This window comes from Euprymna scolopes, chromosome 20, assembly GCF_053919585.1.
Source record: "Euprymna scolopes isolate OS-2025 chromosome 20, ASM5391958v1, whole genome shotgun sequence".
In the NCBI taxonomy this organism is placed as follows: domain Eukaryota; kingdom Metazoa; phylum Mollusca; class Cephalopoda; order Sepiida; family Sepiolidae; genus Euprymna; species Euprymna scolopes.
This window is the reverse complement of record NC_136501.1, coordinates 84,978,110-84,994,095: the sequence shown is the minus strand read 5'-3', so window position 1 is coordinate 84,994,095 and position 15,986 is coordinate 84,978,110. Positions and strand designations below refer to the sequence as shown.

The window sequence follows — 15,986 nt, the reverse complement described above, 5'->3', positions numbered from 1 at the left end:
TAAGCAAGATAGCATAAAATGGTTAACCAATTGTTATTCCACTGTAGAAGATCAACCCAACAACTTGTGGACCCGAGAAATCAGTCAAGTCTTTCCCTGATGGTTGGTATCCATGTGCTTAGCTGCCGACCGATACACTTTAGCTATGCAGACAAGTAGGCAACATCATGTTTTGAAGTCCACATTCTACACGTGCTGACATTCTACACGTGCTGATATTCAAGGTTTATGGAAGTTTTTAATCTTAATAATTCATAATCATTGATTCCTATATTGTATTCAATTCTATACTAAGTCTACTTAGGATGTCATTGTCACCCACCACATGTGCTGCGTCTTTAAGGCATTTTTCTACCATTTTTTCTATGTTTTATTTTGCATGATAAGGATAGATTATTTCCTTTTTCCATCCCTATGTCATCAGTTGAATTTTCAATATCTTCACACATGGTTTTCTGGTGTTCCTTTAGACATGTTTCACACTTACATGGACTTGCACAAAATGTAGTTTTTTCTCGAGGAGACTTGATTTTAACAAGGTGTTTTCAGAGAGTTGAGGCCATCTTGAATATTATCTGGATGTCATATGGATTGCATATTCTTTGAATTTTTTCAGACACAAGCCCTTCATACATGGCAAACAGAGTATAGAGAGTTTTTGGGTGTTGCTCCTTAGTTGTTTGATCCAGCGTTATCAGAGTTTATGTCATGTTCTCTGGAGAGTTGTTTCAATGTTTCATGTTTTCAGGCAGTTCAGTTGATCTGGTTCTAGAAGTTGACGGTGACTAAGTAGTTAACGGCATGGACTGACGATCTGAGTTCAGATCCAATTCGTTCTACAGCAACATTTTGACCTAAGGATGTTACCAATCTTCATGTGATCCCTTCTCTAAGTATCCAATGTCTTTCTAGAAAAAATTCTAACTAGAAAATATCTAAGAATGCCAACAATACAATCATCTGATTTAAACAAGATAAGTTGATACTGAATACTGTCCAGATGTCATATGGATTAAATATCTAAATTTTTTCAGACACAAGTCTTTCATATATGACAGACAAACTGTAGTGAGTTTTCCAGTGTTGCATCATTTGATGTTTGATCTAAGTTTATCAGAGCTTGTATCATATTCTTTGGAGAGTTGTTTGAGCATGATATATTTCTTCTCTTGATATGCATTAGTGTTAGTACATACCGTCTTTGCTTGATATTGTCGACACAGAACAATTTCTTTCTTTACATTATATGAATGATGGAAGTTGAAATTGAGATATTGTCCACAAAAAATTGGTCTTTGATATACAGATAACCTGATCAGTGCAAGTTATCAACACACAAAGAACAATTTATATTCCTTTTCCTGTAGAAATGGATGGAGTTCACATGGCTCAGCAATGTTTGAACATCGTCTGATGAGGCCAGAGTGTGGACATATGATCTACATATCGCAGCCACATTACTGATTTTAGTTTTGTGGATCCTAATGCGATTTCCTTTTAAGCATTCCATGTATACATTGGCCAATACTGGAAACAATGACAATCTCATAGCTAGAACAGTAGTTCGAATAACCCAAACCCTAATCCCATCAATCCTCATTTCCCAAAATTGAAACATTGAATATAAAAGTCAAATTTATTCTCTTGGAGCAAAAAAAACCAAAAAAAAAAAACCAAAAAAAAAAAACCAAAAAAAAAAAAAACCAAAAAAAAACCCCTTGTAATAACTGATTAAGGGAATATGTTTGCAAAATACAAACACACATGTTACAGAAGCTCAGAAAAACATTGGTATTATCAGTTTCAAACCTGATACAAAAGGGACCAGTCTATGGTCGGTTATATCAAACTTTCTTCAGGCCCTGTGAGAACAGATATAAACAAAGGCTGAAAAGAATTTACCATAGACATCAGCTTTGAAACTGATGGTACCAATGTTTTTCTGGCTTTCTGTAGCATATTAAAATATTATGTTCTTATAAAATGTTTTTGTATAATTGAGCATTTTACTGGGGTTCTCTCCTATATATATATATATATATATATATATATATATATATATGAGAAAAAGATTTAATGAAAAGTTTAAGCTAAAGAACTCCAAATATTAGAATATTTCAAGATTACATAACACAAAATTTATTAATAAATAAGATATTACAAATCCCCAGGATATATAAAATACTGTAGATAAAATTAAGTTTAATAGTTAATATGTTATATCAAACAGAGGTAATATATTTTAATTCATAAGACATAACATTTTGTAACCATGTGTTGAACATCAACACTAAATGATAAATATTGTTGAGTGTTGATTTTTGGAACATGATTATAAAATATTGCATTGTAAATTTTGTAATTTACTGAATTTATATATATATATATATATATATATATATATATATATATATATTTTTACAAAGGAGTTACCACTTATCAAGGCCCAGAGGCTACTTGAGGATAAGGGTTAATGAGTGTACAGTAGTCAATGAGACAATATCTTAGTAATCGTTAGTAATGGTAAATTGGATTACTTAAGGGGACGACTCATCGAGAACTTGCTTACGTTGGACTTGATGATAACCACATGGTAGTCAACTTGAAAGCAGGAAAATGGAAAAAAGTTCCACAGGTGTGGAGTTCTAAGAAAGAAGTTTTGTTCATGGAATCTACGTTTAGGTACAGATATAGAGTGGGGGAAATTATTAATAGTGGTTTCAGTTAGACGAGTGTTTTTCATGGAAGTTTGGCGAGGGAGGACCATAGATTGGAGCTCAGACGAGCACTTGCCATGAAAGTAACGATAAAGCAGAGACGGGCTCGCAAAGTCTTTTTTGTGGGAAAGAAATTACAAGGAAGAGAAAAGGGTATCCCTCACTAGGCTACAAAGTCTATTTTGAACTCTGTCAAGGCAGAATAAGCTGTTTCTAGCAGCTCCTGCTTAGATGTGGCAACAGTACTCCATTATTGGACATAACTTGGCTCTTATACAGGTAGAGAATTGCATCGGCAGTGAGATATCTACTGGAGCGGTAGAATGATCCAACCATTTTTCCAGCAGCCTTGGCAATGGATTTGATGTACATGTTCCATCTCAAATCAGGAGTAATGGTCAGACTCAGAAGCTTGTCAAAACATGGAGCTTCCCCAAGACGAGAACCATTCATTTCAATTGATGCCAGGCGGGGTCAGAGTGTTGATGATGGAAAGATAGAAGCTTGGTTTTAGATGCATTAAAATTAATCAGCCATCTCTTTTCCTCATTGTACAATGTGCTCAAAATCAGAGAAGAAAGAATCAGAGAAAACTTGGTCGTTTATGGTCTTTGAAGTGTTGCCATAGATGGTAGTGTCATCAGTATAAATGTCTATGAATGATCTTAGGATGTGATTTGGAAGATCATTGATGTAGATCAGGAAGAAAGTTGGGCCTAGGATGGACCCTGAGGGACTCCAGAATGAATACTGTGAGCTTCTGATTTTTGCCCATCAACCACTACTCTTATGAGAAATCAGAAGTGATTTAATAACTGAGAGGACATTTCCAACTATAATGTAGCTAGAGATTTTGTGGAGTAGACCTTTATGCCATACACTACCAATTGCCCTAAAAAAGAATCCTCCGTTGCAAGATTTGATAATCCTATGAGATATAACTGTTAGTACATAGATCTATCAGAACAGAAAACATATTGCATGTCACTAAGGTTATTTTTGCTGAGGTGGTTAACTACTTCTCTATTTAACACAAATTCCAGCAACTTACTCATGATGCACAGGAGACTTATTGGTCTGTATTGAGAGGGACATGAGCTTTGTAAGTATGGGAGCTAGTTCTGGTTGAAGCTTTTTCAGCACTATAATTGGATAATATATACACAGACATGACAGAAAAAATAGGCACTAACAAATATTTTCCTTAAGATTGATATATGCTTATTTATATTTACAAATAAGAATAGTGCTGAAATAACTTATAGTAACTCATTAAAATTGCATCGAACAACATTGAAGCATGCTACGAACCAAAGGAGCATCAGATTAATCAGAATTAGGTCAACATGGAGGTGGTCTTAGTCAACGCAAAATAGCAGGAAATTTTTCAATATCCATTTCTACTGTTACTAGAATGATCGTACAATTCACAAGAGAGGACAAAGAGTGCACAACACCTCATCCAGATGGTCCAGGACTCTCTGAAAGAACCTTGTGTCTTATGAAAATGTTGAAGAGAACCCTTGGTACAAAGCCTCTGACATTGCAACACAACCTAGTGCCAATCCCAGAACATCTGTCAGGTTTCTTCACAAGTTGGGCTAGTATAGTAGAGGTGCGAGAAGGAAATCTCTTCTTCATCGTGCCAATATCAAGTGAAGATAATAGATATTCATACACATATATACTTGTCTGTACTGCAGAAAGAATAAAACAGTTTTATGTCCAATTAAAATTTATATACTATGTGACACTATGTTTGACTGAAGTCGTTGAATGCTGTGGCGGGGGGGGGGGGGGCAGGAAAATAACAAAGGATGACAAAAAAAAAAAAGGATGTAGGTTTAGCGAGTAATAAAAGGACTTATCAATAGACAATATAGGATAGGAATTTGTTCTTAACGTAGACAAAGAGAAATAAGGGTATGATGAATGGCGATAGCAAAAGGACTGAACAATGGACTAAGGATCGAACACTAGGGCCAGTATTTTGCAGGGAGAGTTAATGTGAGTTGGGAACAATAGGAACAGCACTTGATGGGATGGGGACAGTTGGATGTTTAGTTAATTGAGACCTGAATTAACGGCAACAGACAGACCCAACTCGACAGCTGGTAGACACTCAGAGTCCAACCAACATATATGTAAAGCATCAGCGTCTGTGTTTTTGTTTATTTGTTTACTTGTGAACACATGCACCCTCATTGATGGTTGCTAGTGAGAAACTGACAATACAGCCATAAGAAGATAAGATGAATCAAAAATTCACGGCACACAATGTTGGGGTTGGGGACATGTCGGTGGGGCCATGTGGTGTCGCAATTATACAATTATAATGTCATTGCACAGTAACTAAGTTTCGTGTTGCTTAAAAGAAACAAGATAACTCTTTAGCTATGCATGGAAAACACACAATTTGTTGAAGAGTGTCTACCCGTCAAGTTATGGGCTTTTGCATGCATGACTGACAACAGAGTTAGCCCCTCTCTTTTCTTCTTCTAACAAGTCAATTCACAATTATATAGTGTGTAAATGATGCATATATAATTTTTGTTTATTCTCTTAATGCTCATCTAAGAAAATGCTGTAATTTTTTCTAATAATCAAATTTTTTTGTAGACACTAAGGATTGAGGTTAATTGATTTTTCAAAGAAAGCTTGCACACACTCTTTCCATTTTCTAATGTTTCATTATTCGCAGAAAAAAAAGAAAGAAAAAAGAAAAGCCAGGACAAGTCAAATTCTGTTTGGTTTCTATCTTTTTCCAAATTTTGTGAGCTGCAGCTTATCGTGGTCCAACAGTCGTACACACTCAACGGCTGCACAAGTTCTTTCTCTCTGCAACCAGCTCAAAGCAGAAAGAGTGGTTGAGCAAGTTGCATTCACAACATTCTTTCTCTCTCCTCTTACCTGTTAGCTTAGGCAGAATTACCTTCTCCACGATACTTGGTATCAGTTTCACATTATCCTCATCATCTATGGCAGACACCACATAATTTTGAAAACCATAGAACGCACAGCATTCATACCAGTGACAGTCTTCAAAATCTTTGCAATTTTCCTAAAAAGAAAAAAAAAAAAAAGAAAAAAAAACCCAAACTCATTACATTTCTTTTGTCAAGTAATAAGTCACCAATTATTCTGGCAAGAAAAATTACTATAATGGAGACAATTTTAAACAATGATTGCAAAAGCTAAAAATGTAGAGGAGATAATTATTCTCACTTGAAGGTAAAAATATGTTATCTGTTTTTATTGTTTCTAAAGTTTGGAGATGAGGATTGATTATTTTTATTACTTAGATTTTTCACACAATTGTTCTTATCTTGAGTCTTATTTTCACAACGTTTCTCACAATGTAACCTTTGACCTTCTTCAAGTATTAGTTTATATATAAATAATATATATATATATATATATATATTACACAAAAACACACACACACACACATATAGTAATAATCTTCAGTGTGGGCAACACTCAAAAATACAAATGCGAATTACTTAGAACTTCAACCCAGTCATGATGAAAGAATGAAAGCATGCTACCCCCGTGGATTAAATGAAAGGTTTCATTTGAAATTCCGTGCAGATTCCTGAATTTAACAAGATACACCTGAAGAAAAACGGAGGTTACATCAGCTGAAATGTGAAAATAATACTCAAGATGAGAACAGCAGTCCGAACAATTCAAATAATATAAATCTTTTTTGGTGTTTTAATGGGTCAACATTTATCAAGGTTTTGGAGCCTTGAGAACCTATACAGAACAATGAACTGAACCTTTTGTTTAATCCGTATGACAGATTATTCTTGTTCCATCAGCCATGACCAAATAGAAGTGTTAATTAGAAGTAATAACAGTTCAACAGAAATTCTACAAATGAAGGCTTTCCTTTCCATTTATGCAGGTTTCATTTATTTGTGTTTTTATCATGACCATCACATTATCCATATATTAAGACGACAGCATGTGTGTTATTCTGTGTGTCACGCTTACATTCTTTTTTCTTCTGAGCGACTGTCGTTTAATTGTTATGACCTTCCATTTTTTTTAATAAATAATTTTAACAAGAATTCTTCATAAATTTTGATTTTGATTATAGCTGATGGCAGTCAAGTCATCTATTTTTTTATAAATAATTTTACCAGGAATTCATAACTTTTGGTTTTGGTTTCAATTCAAGCTAATGCGCTGAAGTCATATAGATATATTTATTTTATTTTTGAAATCACAACTTTATATTATTATAGAGTCAATTTTTGTATTGATTCTTATATATTATATACGAAATCTGCATAAATTAAAACATCATATTTAAGTATATTTTACATCCGCGCTATGTTGAGGGTCCCCGCTAGCTTAGATAAAAACTTTGCAGTTTTAACAAAAGAGCTACAACAATATCAAGGTATCTCCATTTACGCTGAACATCCACAGAATGCCAACACTTACATGTTACATATGAAAGAGCTCACTGTGAAATTTCAACAGGTCACGCTAGTCAATATGCATACGCTAAATCAAAGTAGACTTCATTATGAATTGTGCTGCATTTATCATAAGCATGGTGGAGCATAAACTGTGAACTTATTGTGTTGTGTTCAGGTTCTAATGAACTTTAATAGACAGTAAATTTTTTGTCTGTATGACAAACCAATATGGACTATGTTTTGTTTTGAGTCATCCACTGCTTGGAATAATGGTCTTCATTTTTTTCAATTTTTATGTTTTTTTTATTGTTGTTAACCAATTTTTCTTTTAATTTGGTTTCTTAGCAAAAACCTTTGTCATTTACCCCCCCCCCAGCAGTTGGTATTTTTCATTATTGTAGCGAAATTTGAAATATTAAATTTCAAGTGAAACCAATGGTATCTACTGAATTGTCATGTCACAGTAATTAACATATCCAAAAAATATGAAAAACGATAAGGTAGAAAATTAATTTATTAATGAAAATAGTTTGTGAAGACAATTAGTGAAAATTGAGTTCTGCAAAAAAATAAAAAAATAAAAGAATTCTAATTGTAACAAAAGGGAGGTAAATATTTTCTGAAAACTGAAAATGTTTAACTAATTAAGTAAAATTTAATTTTCACTAATTATCTTTGAAAACTGTTTTAATTAATTTTCTGCCTTATCGTTTTTCGTAATTTTTGGATATAGTCATTACTGCAACGTGACAATTCAGTAGATACCATTGGTTTCCTTTGAAATTGAAGATTTCATTTTTTGAATTTCGCTACAATAAAGAAGAACCAAGAAATCTATATTAAATGCTATTAGTTTGTATAGAGTTTGGAAGAATTACGTTCTCTGGATTTAACATTAGCATATTAATGGTTGTGTCTAGCTCGTGTGAATTGGAGGAACACATATAATTATTATAAAGAAGATATTAAAAAAAAATGATTAATGAAAATATAAAGACCAGAAATGTTGCTTGGATTTTACTGAAAATTGTGTATCAGTGATAATGGATTTTGGGCACTGATACAGAATTGGATGAGATTTTGTAGTGAATGGATGTGACGTGAATGTTGTTTTCAGATAAAAAACAATTGTTTCCACTGATTTTTTTTTGTCAATTCTAATAAGTTAAAATGTTAGCTTCCAAATTATGCAGTCGAAATTACCTAAATATAACTGAATTATTAAACAAAACAACTTTAATTGGGTTAGCATATGAAAAATTGCCACCATCTTATTTAAATTAAAACAGAAAATTACTTCCCTTTTGAACTCTCCTGTGTCTTACGATTGTTTTCAAATTCCATTTTTTGTTTTCTGTAATAAATAATTTTCTACCTATCAGTTTTCGTAATTTTTGGATATAATCATCTTAAAAATATGAGGAATACATAGATACCATTGTTTTCATGCGAAATTCAGTTTTACGATTTCCGAAATGTTATCCGAATAGTGTAGAAATGCCGAATTTTGTTTCAATTCAGGAATTGAAACACAAAAATCTTTTTTAACTTATTTACAAAACCATAAAATCCATTCAGGAACATGTTTGACGTGTCTACCAAGTTTCAGTCATGAATGCTAAGCAGTATTTATTTTGTCATTCAATGACAGGCAGGGGCACTTTGGTGAAGAAGTGTGATCTGAGTGGGCTTCACACTCACCAAACCATTACATCCCCAATTTTTTTATCTGTGCAGTTATCTCAAAGATAATGTCTTTCAAAAAAAAATCACCAGATTATTCACTGTCAAAATCAGAGTAATGATGAGAAAGGAGCATGTCAATTATTGACAATTTTGCACATCATATTCAGATATCACTGAACAACAATAAAACTAACTTCCATCACTGAAAAATGGTGGATAAGTTGGGTACAGACTGAAATTTCTTTGTACCAACTATGGTTAGTGATATTATTTGGATTCATTGGACTTCTGTTCTCATCTTAAGTGTGATTTTCACAATGTTTCGGTCGGTGTAACCTCCGACCTTCTTCAGGTGTATCTTGTCAACATCGGGAATGTTTCTATCGAACTTGGGAATTTGGATGGAATTTCAAGCAAAACCCCTTATTTACTTCATACTCGAAATTCCATCCAAATTCCCGAGTTCGACAGAAACATTCTCCGAGTTCAACAAGATACACCGGAAGAAGGTCGGAGGTTACACCGACCAAAACGTCGTGAAAATCAGACTCAAGATGAGAACAATAGTCCAATGAATCCAAATATGAATAACCAATACTCATCTCAAAAATTCAGAAACGTTATGATTAGTGATATTTGGAATAACCACGTTAACACACAGGTTCTCATTAAATCTATTAAAGTTAAGCAATGTTGAGTCTGGCCAGTACCAGATCAGTAACCAGTTGGGAATATTAGGTGTTTTTTGCATTCGGGTAAGTGGGTATGTACAATATCTTATGGATGTGAACGTGCCTGCCTTGAACAGTGCCATGGCCAATATGTAGCACCTGTTAACCTTCTGATATTCTAGAGGGTTACCATACACGTAGGTCGATGAAATTCCTCAGCCATCATGAAGGTAATACATCCAAGAAAGGGAGGCTTTGCTGAAAAACCAAAACTGAATAGAGGGATTGGTCCTGTAGGGCAATCTTCTAGTAATGTCACAAACACCCACTTCCAATTTGTCATGAGCCAGCACAGAAGTAGTAAAGCTCACAAAACTGTCATGAGTACTTATGCCACTGTGAAATCTGGTTTAACTGAAGATAGTGGAATATATGGTCAGTTTGAAAAAAGGATGGCGAATTTCATTAATGAGTCTATAGTGGCAGTTTTTTTTTTTTTACGAGGGAGGGGACAGCCTATAAATAATCACTGATCTTAAGTTTTGATTGATTTTTTTTTTTTTATGTAGAAAATTTTGCATATTTGCAAAAAAATTGCCAGAATTTCCTTGAAAAATCTTGTTCAGTTTTGTGGTCATGATTATAGAAATTTATAGAAAATTATTTCAGCTCAGAAAGGATACATTAAAATATTCCAGAAACATGGCGCTGTATACTACAGTCTACTTGGAAATTTTCATGTAGCTCATATCTTTTACATGACATCTTAATTACCTCTTCATTTTCTCTAGTACTGATCATTCATTAATCTTTCAACAAATCTTACGTACAAGTCACAACATTATTCTATGCATATTCAAATGTAGTTAATTTAATCGATCATTTATCAATCACTGTGTGTGTTGTGATACGATGCTTTTCTATGGCCTCATGATATATGTGCTGAAATATGTGATGATATATGTGCTGATATATGTGATGAAATATGTGAGAAATACAACAGGCAACTGAAAAGCATAATATCACAAAAAGAAACAGAAAAGAAAACAGCTGTAAAAAAAAATGCATCACCTGTAAAGGATTCCATTCAAGTAATTCCAATCGGATAAACGGATTAAAGAGTTTTGGAAGGCAGAGTCCAATGTAAGCTTCTTGGTAGGATTCGGAATTTTCAGTTTTCCATTTCTCAAAATGTAACCGGATGTTTTCCAATTCACTGAAATCTTCCTCAACATCTTCAAATAATCGATGACGAATTTTTAAGATTTCACCTGTTGGGAAAAATAAAAAAATATCAAATATCAACATTTCAAAAGCATTGTTATTATGGTCACATGGCATGGATAACTAAATGTGTTGGTTCAATGCTTTTTCATAGTTTTGCCCTTTAAAGAGTTGCAAAAATGTCCTTATTTATTTAGGTCCTGTCATAAACATGAGGCATCCAAATTTATTAAATCAGAGCTGAGGATATATGTTGCATGGAGAGAAATGCTATCATACTGCCATTGAAACAAAGAGAAGTGCTGGTATGATAGCAAAAGTTAGGAGTAGATGGAATAAGTTCAGAGAACTTCTGTCATTACTAACCAGCATAGAGTTGCTACTGTGTGCATATTGTGATAATATATTGAAGTGAAATTTGGCCAGAGAGGGTTGAAGGGGTGTTGCTTGGAGAATAATGATATAAGATTTTTTTTCCTATTATCAAATTGTGTTTCTGTTTGTTTTTATGGTTGTTGATAACATTTTCAGTTATATCTAGGTACTTTTTAGGAATAAGCATCTGTGAAGCAAAATCATAGAAGAGCAATAAGATCTCCACCCTCTTTTAGAGTTACCAGACAATCAGCCGATACCCCACTCCTACATTTACCCACGAACTAACGCAATAGCAAAAATAGTCCAGAGAACCACCTCCCACCTGTCTCCTTCTCTCAAAAGTAAAAGAGAAAGAAAAGATTATGATGAAAGTGAGTGATTCAAGGGAGGCGAAATGGAACAATATTGGTGGGGAAAAAAACGAAAGCTATATGTGATACAAAAGATTTTCACAGAATCATTCTAGACATTAGCCAGCACTTACAATGGATGCTCAAAATACATCTTGTTAACTGAGCTATAATATAAGTATAAAAAAACAAAAAAACAAAAAAAAACATACAAGCAAAAGTATTAAAAAATTCCACACAAAAGGTTTAATATTAAGTTGAGAAAAAAGTTCTTGCAGAAGTTCTGATTTTGATTTCAAATAATGAATTTTCAAAAAGTTTTCGTTATAATACCTTTTCTTTATATATCATTTTAAAGAGCGTCTTTGCCTCTATCTAATCGTTTAAATTATAATCGTTTTAAAACAATTGTCTCCGTTTCAGAACGTTGAATACAAGATAGAAAAAAAAGCAAATTCACACAATTTTATTCCAATTCAAACTAGGTTGAAAAGCTGCTGAAACAGCTTGTGATATCAACGAAGCATTTGGCCCAGGAACGACTACCGAGTGCACAGCACAATGGTGGTTTAAGAAATTTTATGGTGACGACAAGTCTTGAAGATGATGAGCATAATAGTTAGCCATCGGATGTTGACATCAATTAAGAGTTTTAGTCAAAACCAATCCATGCACAACTGTTCGAGAACTTCTGCTGAATTAGAATGTAACATCTACAATGATTTCTAACCACTTGAGAGAGATTGGAAAGACAAAAAAACTTGATATATGGGCGCCTCACAAATTGAATGACAACCAAAAGAAACGTCATCTTCCCTACTTTTATGCAAGAATGACCTGTTTCTCGACCGGGTTGTGACTTGCGATGAAAGTGGGTTCTTTATGACAACTGGCGATAGTGGTTAGACATCGATGAAGCTTCATGACACTTTCTGAAGTCAGAGTTACACCAAAAAAAAAAGGTCATGCTGACTGTTTGGTGGTCTGTGACTAGTCTCATCCATCACAGTATTTTGAATGCAGGTAAAACCATTACAGCGATGAAGTATCGTCAACAAATGGATGAAATGCATCAGAAACTTTGACAACAACACCCAGCATTAGTCAATGGAAAAGGTCCAATTCTTCTCCATGATAATGCCTGACTGCATGTTGCTACACCGACCCTGCAGAAGTTGAACGAATTGGGCTATGAAACTGCCTCATCCGCCATACTCTCCAGACTTCTCACCTATCAACTACCACTTTTTCAAGAATCTCGACAAATTTCTGCATGAAAAATGCTTAAAAAACCTAAGCGATATCAAAAACGCCTTCAGCGACTTTATCACCACCAAAACGCAAGATTTTTCACGTTACTGGCATAAATACACTTGTTCTGCATTCACAAAAGTGCGTTCTTCTGATGGTGCCTATTTTGATCAATAGATTTTTGTTTGAGTCAAAATATATTCATCTGAATTTAAAAGTTAAAAAGTGCAACAAATTTCTTGTTAACCTGATAAAAAAGAAAAGTTTTCTTAATTATTAAAGAAAGTCATCTGATATGCACAATTTCAAAATAAAAAGTGTTAGAAGTCAGAAATTGATTATTTTATTTGGTTAAAGTTATCTGTAAGTGAAAATAGGCATCATTCATTTTATATTTTGAATGACGAACAATGTACTCCTACTCCCAACCCTTAACTCTATATTTTTTTTTTTTGTTTATTTCCATAATTTTTAATTTTCTTGATTTTCAATTTAAAAAAAGTACCCATTCCATCAAAAGTAATGAAGAGAGATAATAGATTACAACATTTTTAAATCAAAATATTTATTCACATTCAAACAATGTGCATTACCAATTTCTTTTACTCTTGAAGAAGTTATCTCCCATAGTTTCTTTTTGGATTTTGAAATTACCCATTATCCAACAAGATAACCCTGGAATAAGCTATCTCCTATTCTGTCTGCCAAGCAAACACACCACGTCTTCACAGTATCAGTATTATACAATTGGATATTCTAAATCTAGCTTCGCATAATCGCAAAGTCATGTAACACCCAGTGTTGGGAAGTCGGACCGTATACCTCTCAGTTCAGCAATCCTGGTAGAATCTAATTATTTAGCACATATTCAACTAATGAATGTGAATCATTTGAACATAAAATTAAAGAAAGGCACATACCATATTCCAAATTGAATTTGGTAATATCCGATTGGTTCTCTTCATCATCAGATGACAAACCCTCATGATGGCCGGAAAGATCTTTCTTTTCTCGAGCTCTTCTTCTTCGCGAACTATGGAAATCAAAATTAAACTAGATATCAACTCAAGCAAATTAAAGATCAAATTAAAAATACTACTACTACTACTAACAAACACTTAAACCTTCCAAAAAATCTTGGCAGTACTGCATTAAATTTAATATGAAGAGTGGGGGAGGGGTAGGGGGAGAAAGACTACTATAATAATAATAACCTATAAATACTTATATGCTCTAAAACTATTAAAGAATTGCAAAAGATTTGGTATAAAGTGGATATAATACATAGAATGTAGCAGACTTCTGGAAAAGTTAAACTAAAAGTCCAACCGTGAGAAGCTTTTCTTAATTATGGTTTGAATGTTTTGTTTAATAATGTATCAACCCTTTTCAGGTTATTTGATCTATTATTATACTAAATCTGAGTTAACGTTTGTTTCCCTAAGACTTTTTTCCTACATATTTTTATCACACGTTAAATATATACCTTGGTTTTAGGATTGAGTTATATTTGAAAAATAAAATCCATTTGAATCGTTTTAATTAGACATTGCTTACCTAGTTAAAATATATTTGTTTAGATGAATTTAGTATGGTGTTGTAAACAGGATTTATTCTTGACAGGGAGTATATGAATAGCGTTGTGAGAATAGAAAAGATAGAACTTTAGTAGGAATGATGTTGATAATACATTTGAGATAGCAGTTGTGAACCAAAAACTCTTGCTGAAACTCTCAATGACAGAACTTGTTTTAAGATGGGCTGATAAAAAAACATTTAAATAATAAGTCACATGTTTCAGATAAATTTCTCTTCTACCTTCTCTAACTTTGCAGCTTACTGATAAGAATAAATTATTCCTTTTCTTAAAAGATTTTGCATTGAATTAATTGCATAAAATGATAAGCATTTGGTTGTAGCTAACTAAAGATATAATCCTAAGATCAATTGAACAACGATTTTAAAATTGATTTATAAATGGTTATATAGGGGTTACGAGGAGATGACCACTTGGGCAACATAACAGAGTTACAATTGTGGCAGTCTAACAGAGAGAGAGAGAGAGAGAGAGAGAGAGAGAGAGAGAGAGAGAGAGAGAGAGATGGGAAGAGACAGAGGTTCAAATAATGAAAAAGGGTAATTCTTACCGTCGAGCCTCCCTCTCGGCCACCCTTCTCTGTTTTGCTTCAGCAGCATCGACGATTACATGAGCTTTATCTGTCGAAAGAAAAATGTAAAAGAAATAAACACTATGCAATTTAGTCAAAAGACGAGTTGATGGGCATCAAAAGCAACAAACGATTTGGGAGGGGGCAAGCTTTTGGTTAGCTGTATAATCACCACACACTTCATAAAAACACCTCCTTATTATCATTTCTTTTAGATAGTTCAACATTTGCCATGGTTACGAAAGTCATAGAATCCCTGTGCATTCCAATAGCAAATAAGTAGTTTCTATTTTACTTAGAGTGTGAAAAGTTATGTTCAAGATGACAATAAGGGCGCATGTATCCTTAAAATAATTTATGAATAATTTATATAATAGAAAGGCACTTGTAAAATATTTTACCAAGCATTATAATAATTGTAAGAAATACATAGTTTAATTGCAGAAATAAATAAAAAAATGTTGAAATTTTATTTTTTATGCTTCTGTTAAATGAGAAAGGCAAAATGTCTTCATTTAAACAGTATTCTTAGCTGGAATAATTTAAGAAAAAAATCTGTGCCAATAATAGTGAAAGAAAGAAAATGAAAAAATAGGCAAACACTGATAAGCCAAACAAATTGTTATCTGGGTTTACTTTGAAAATCTGGGAAGATAGTTTCATGTTAGACTAGCAAGGCTACCTGGTATTGCGTGGAATTCTAATACATGTAATCTATATAATCCTACATAGATTACAGAAAAAAAACCCCTAAAAAACTAAAAAATCTGCTTAATATTGTAACTTGAAATATTTAAGTTTATGGCAGATGGGGAAAATAGAAATCATAATGCTATTAAATATATAAACCAAACTGCTCCCCTCTCTTAGAGTCAGCCAAAGGCAATGAAAGAAAGAAGGCATCCTCTTCACTGGTGAATATCAAAGAAATTATCTTTTTAATTAGTATCTGATGATTTGCGTGACAGTATTAAAACTGGAGACTATGCAAGGGTTAGTCCCTCCCACTAGATCTATGATATTAACATCAAAATCATTTATTGAATTAAAAATGAAATGGATTGGAAATGGATTTTTGTTTTTAATCTCAATCGATTCAGATAAAAGA

General features: G+C 33.2%; 1 protein-coding gene across 1 annotated transcript in view; it reads right to left on the bottom strand.

Moving 5' to 3' along the window:
• LOC145241510 (PAX3- and PAX7-binding protein 1-like) overlaps positions 1-15,986 on the bottom strand; it is an 85,064-nt gene that overhangs the window by 19,079 nt on the left and 49,999 nt on the right. The window contains exons 10-13 of the mRNA XM_080104548.1: positions 14,858-14,927; positions 13,631-13,743; positions 10,579-10,778; positions 5,628-5,778 (exon numbers count right to left, since the gene is read on the bottom strand). Of these exons, the coding sequence (XP_079960674.1) occupies positions 5,628-5,778; positions 10,579-10,778; positions 13,631-13,743; positions 14,858-14,927 (534 nt within the window). The remainder of the gene's footprint in view (positions 1-5,627; positions 5,779-10,578; positions 10,779-13,630; positions 13,744-14,857; positions 14,928-15,986) is intronic.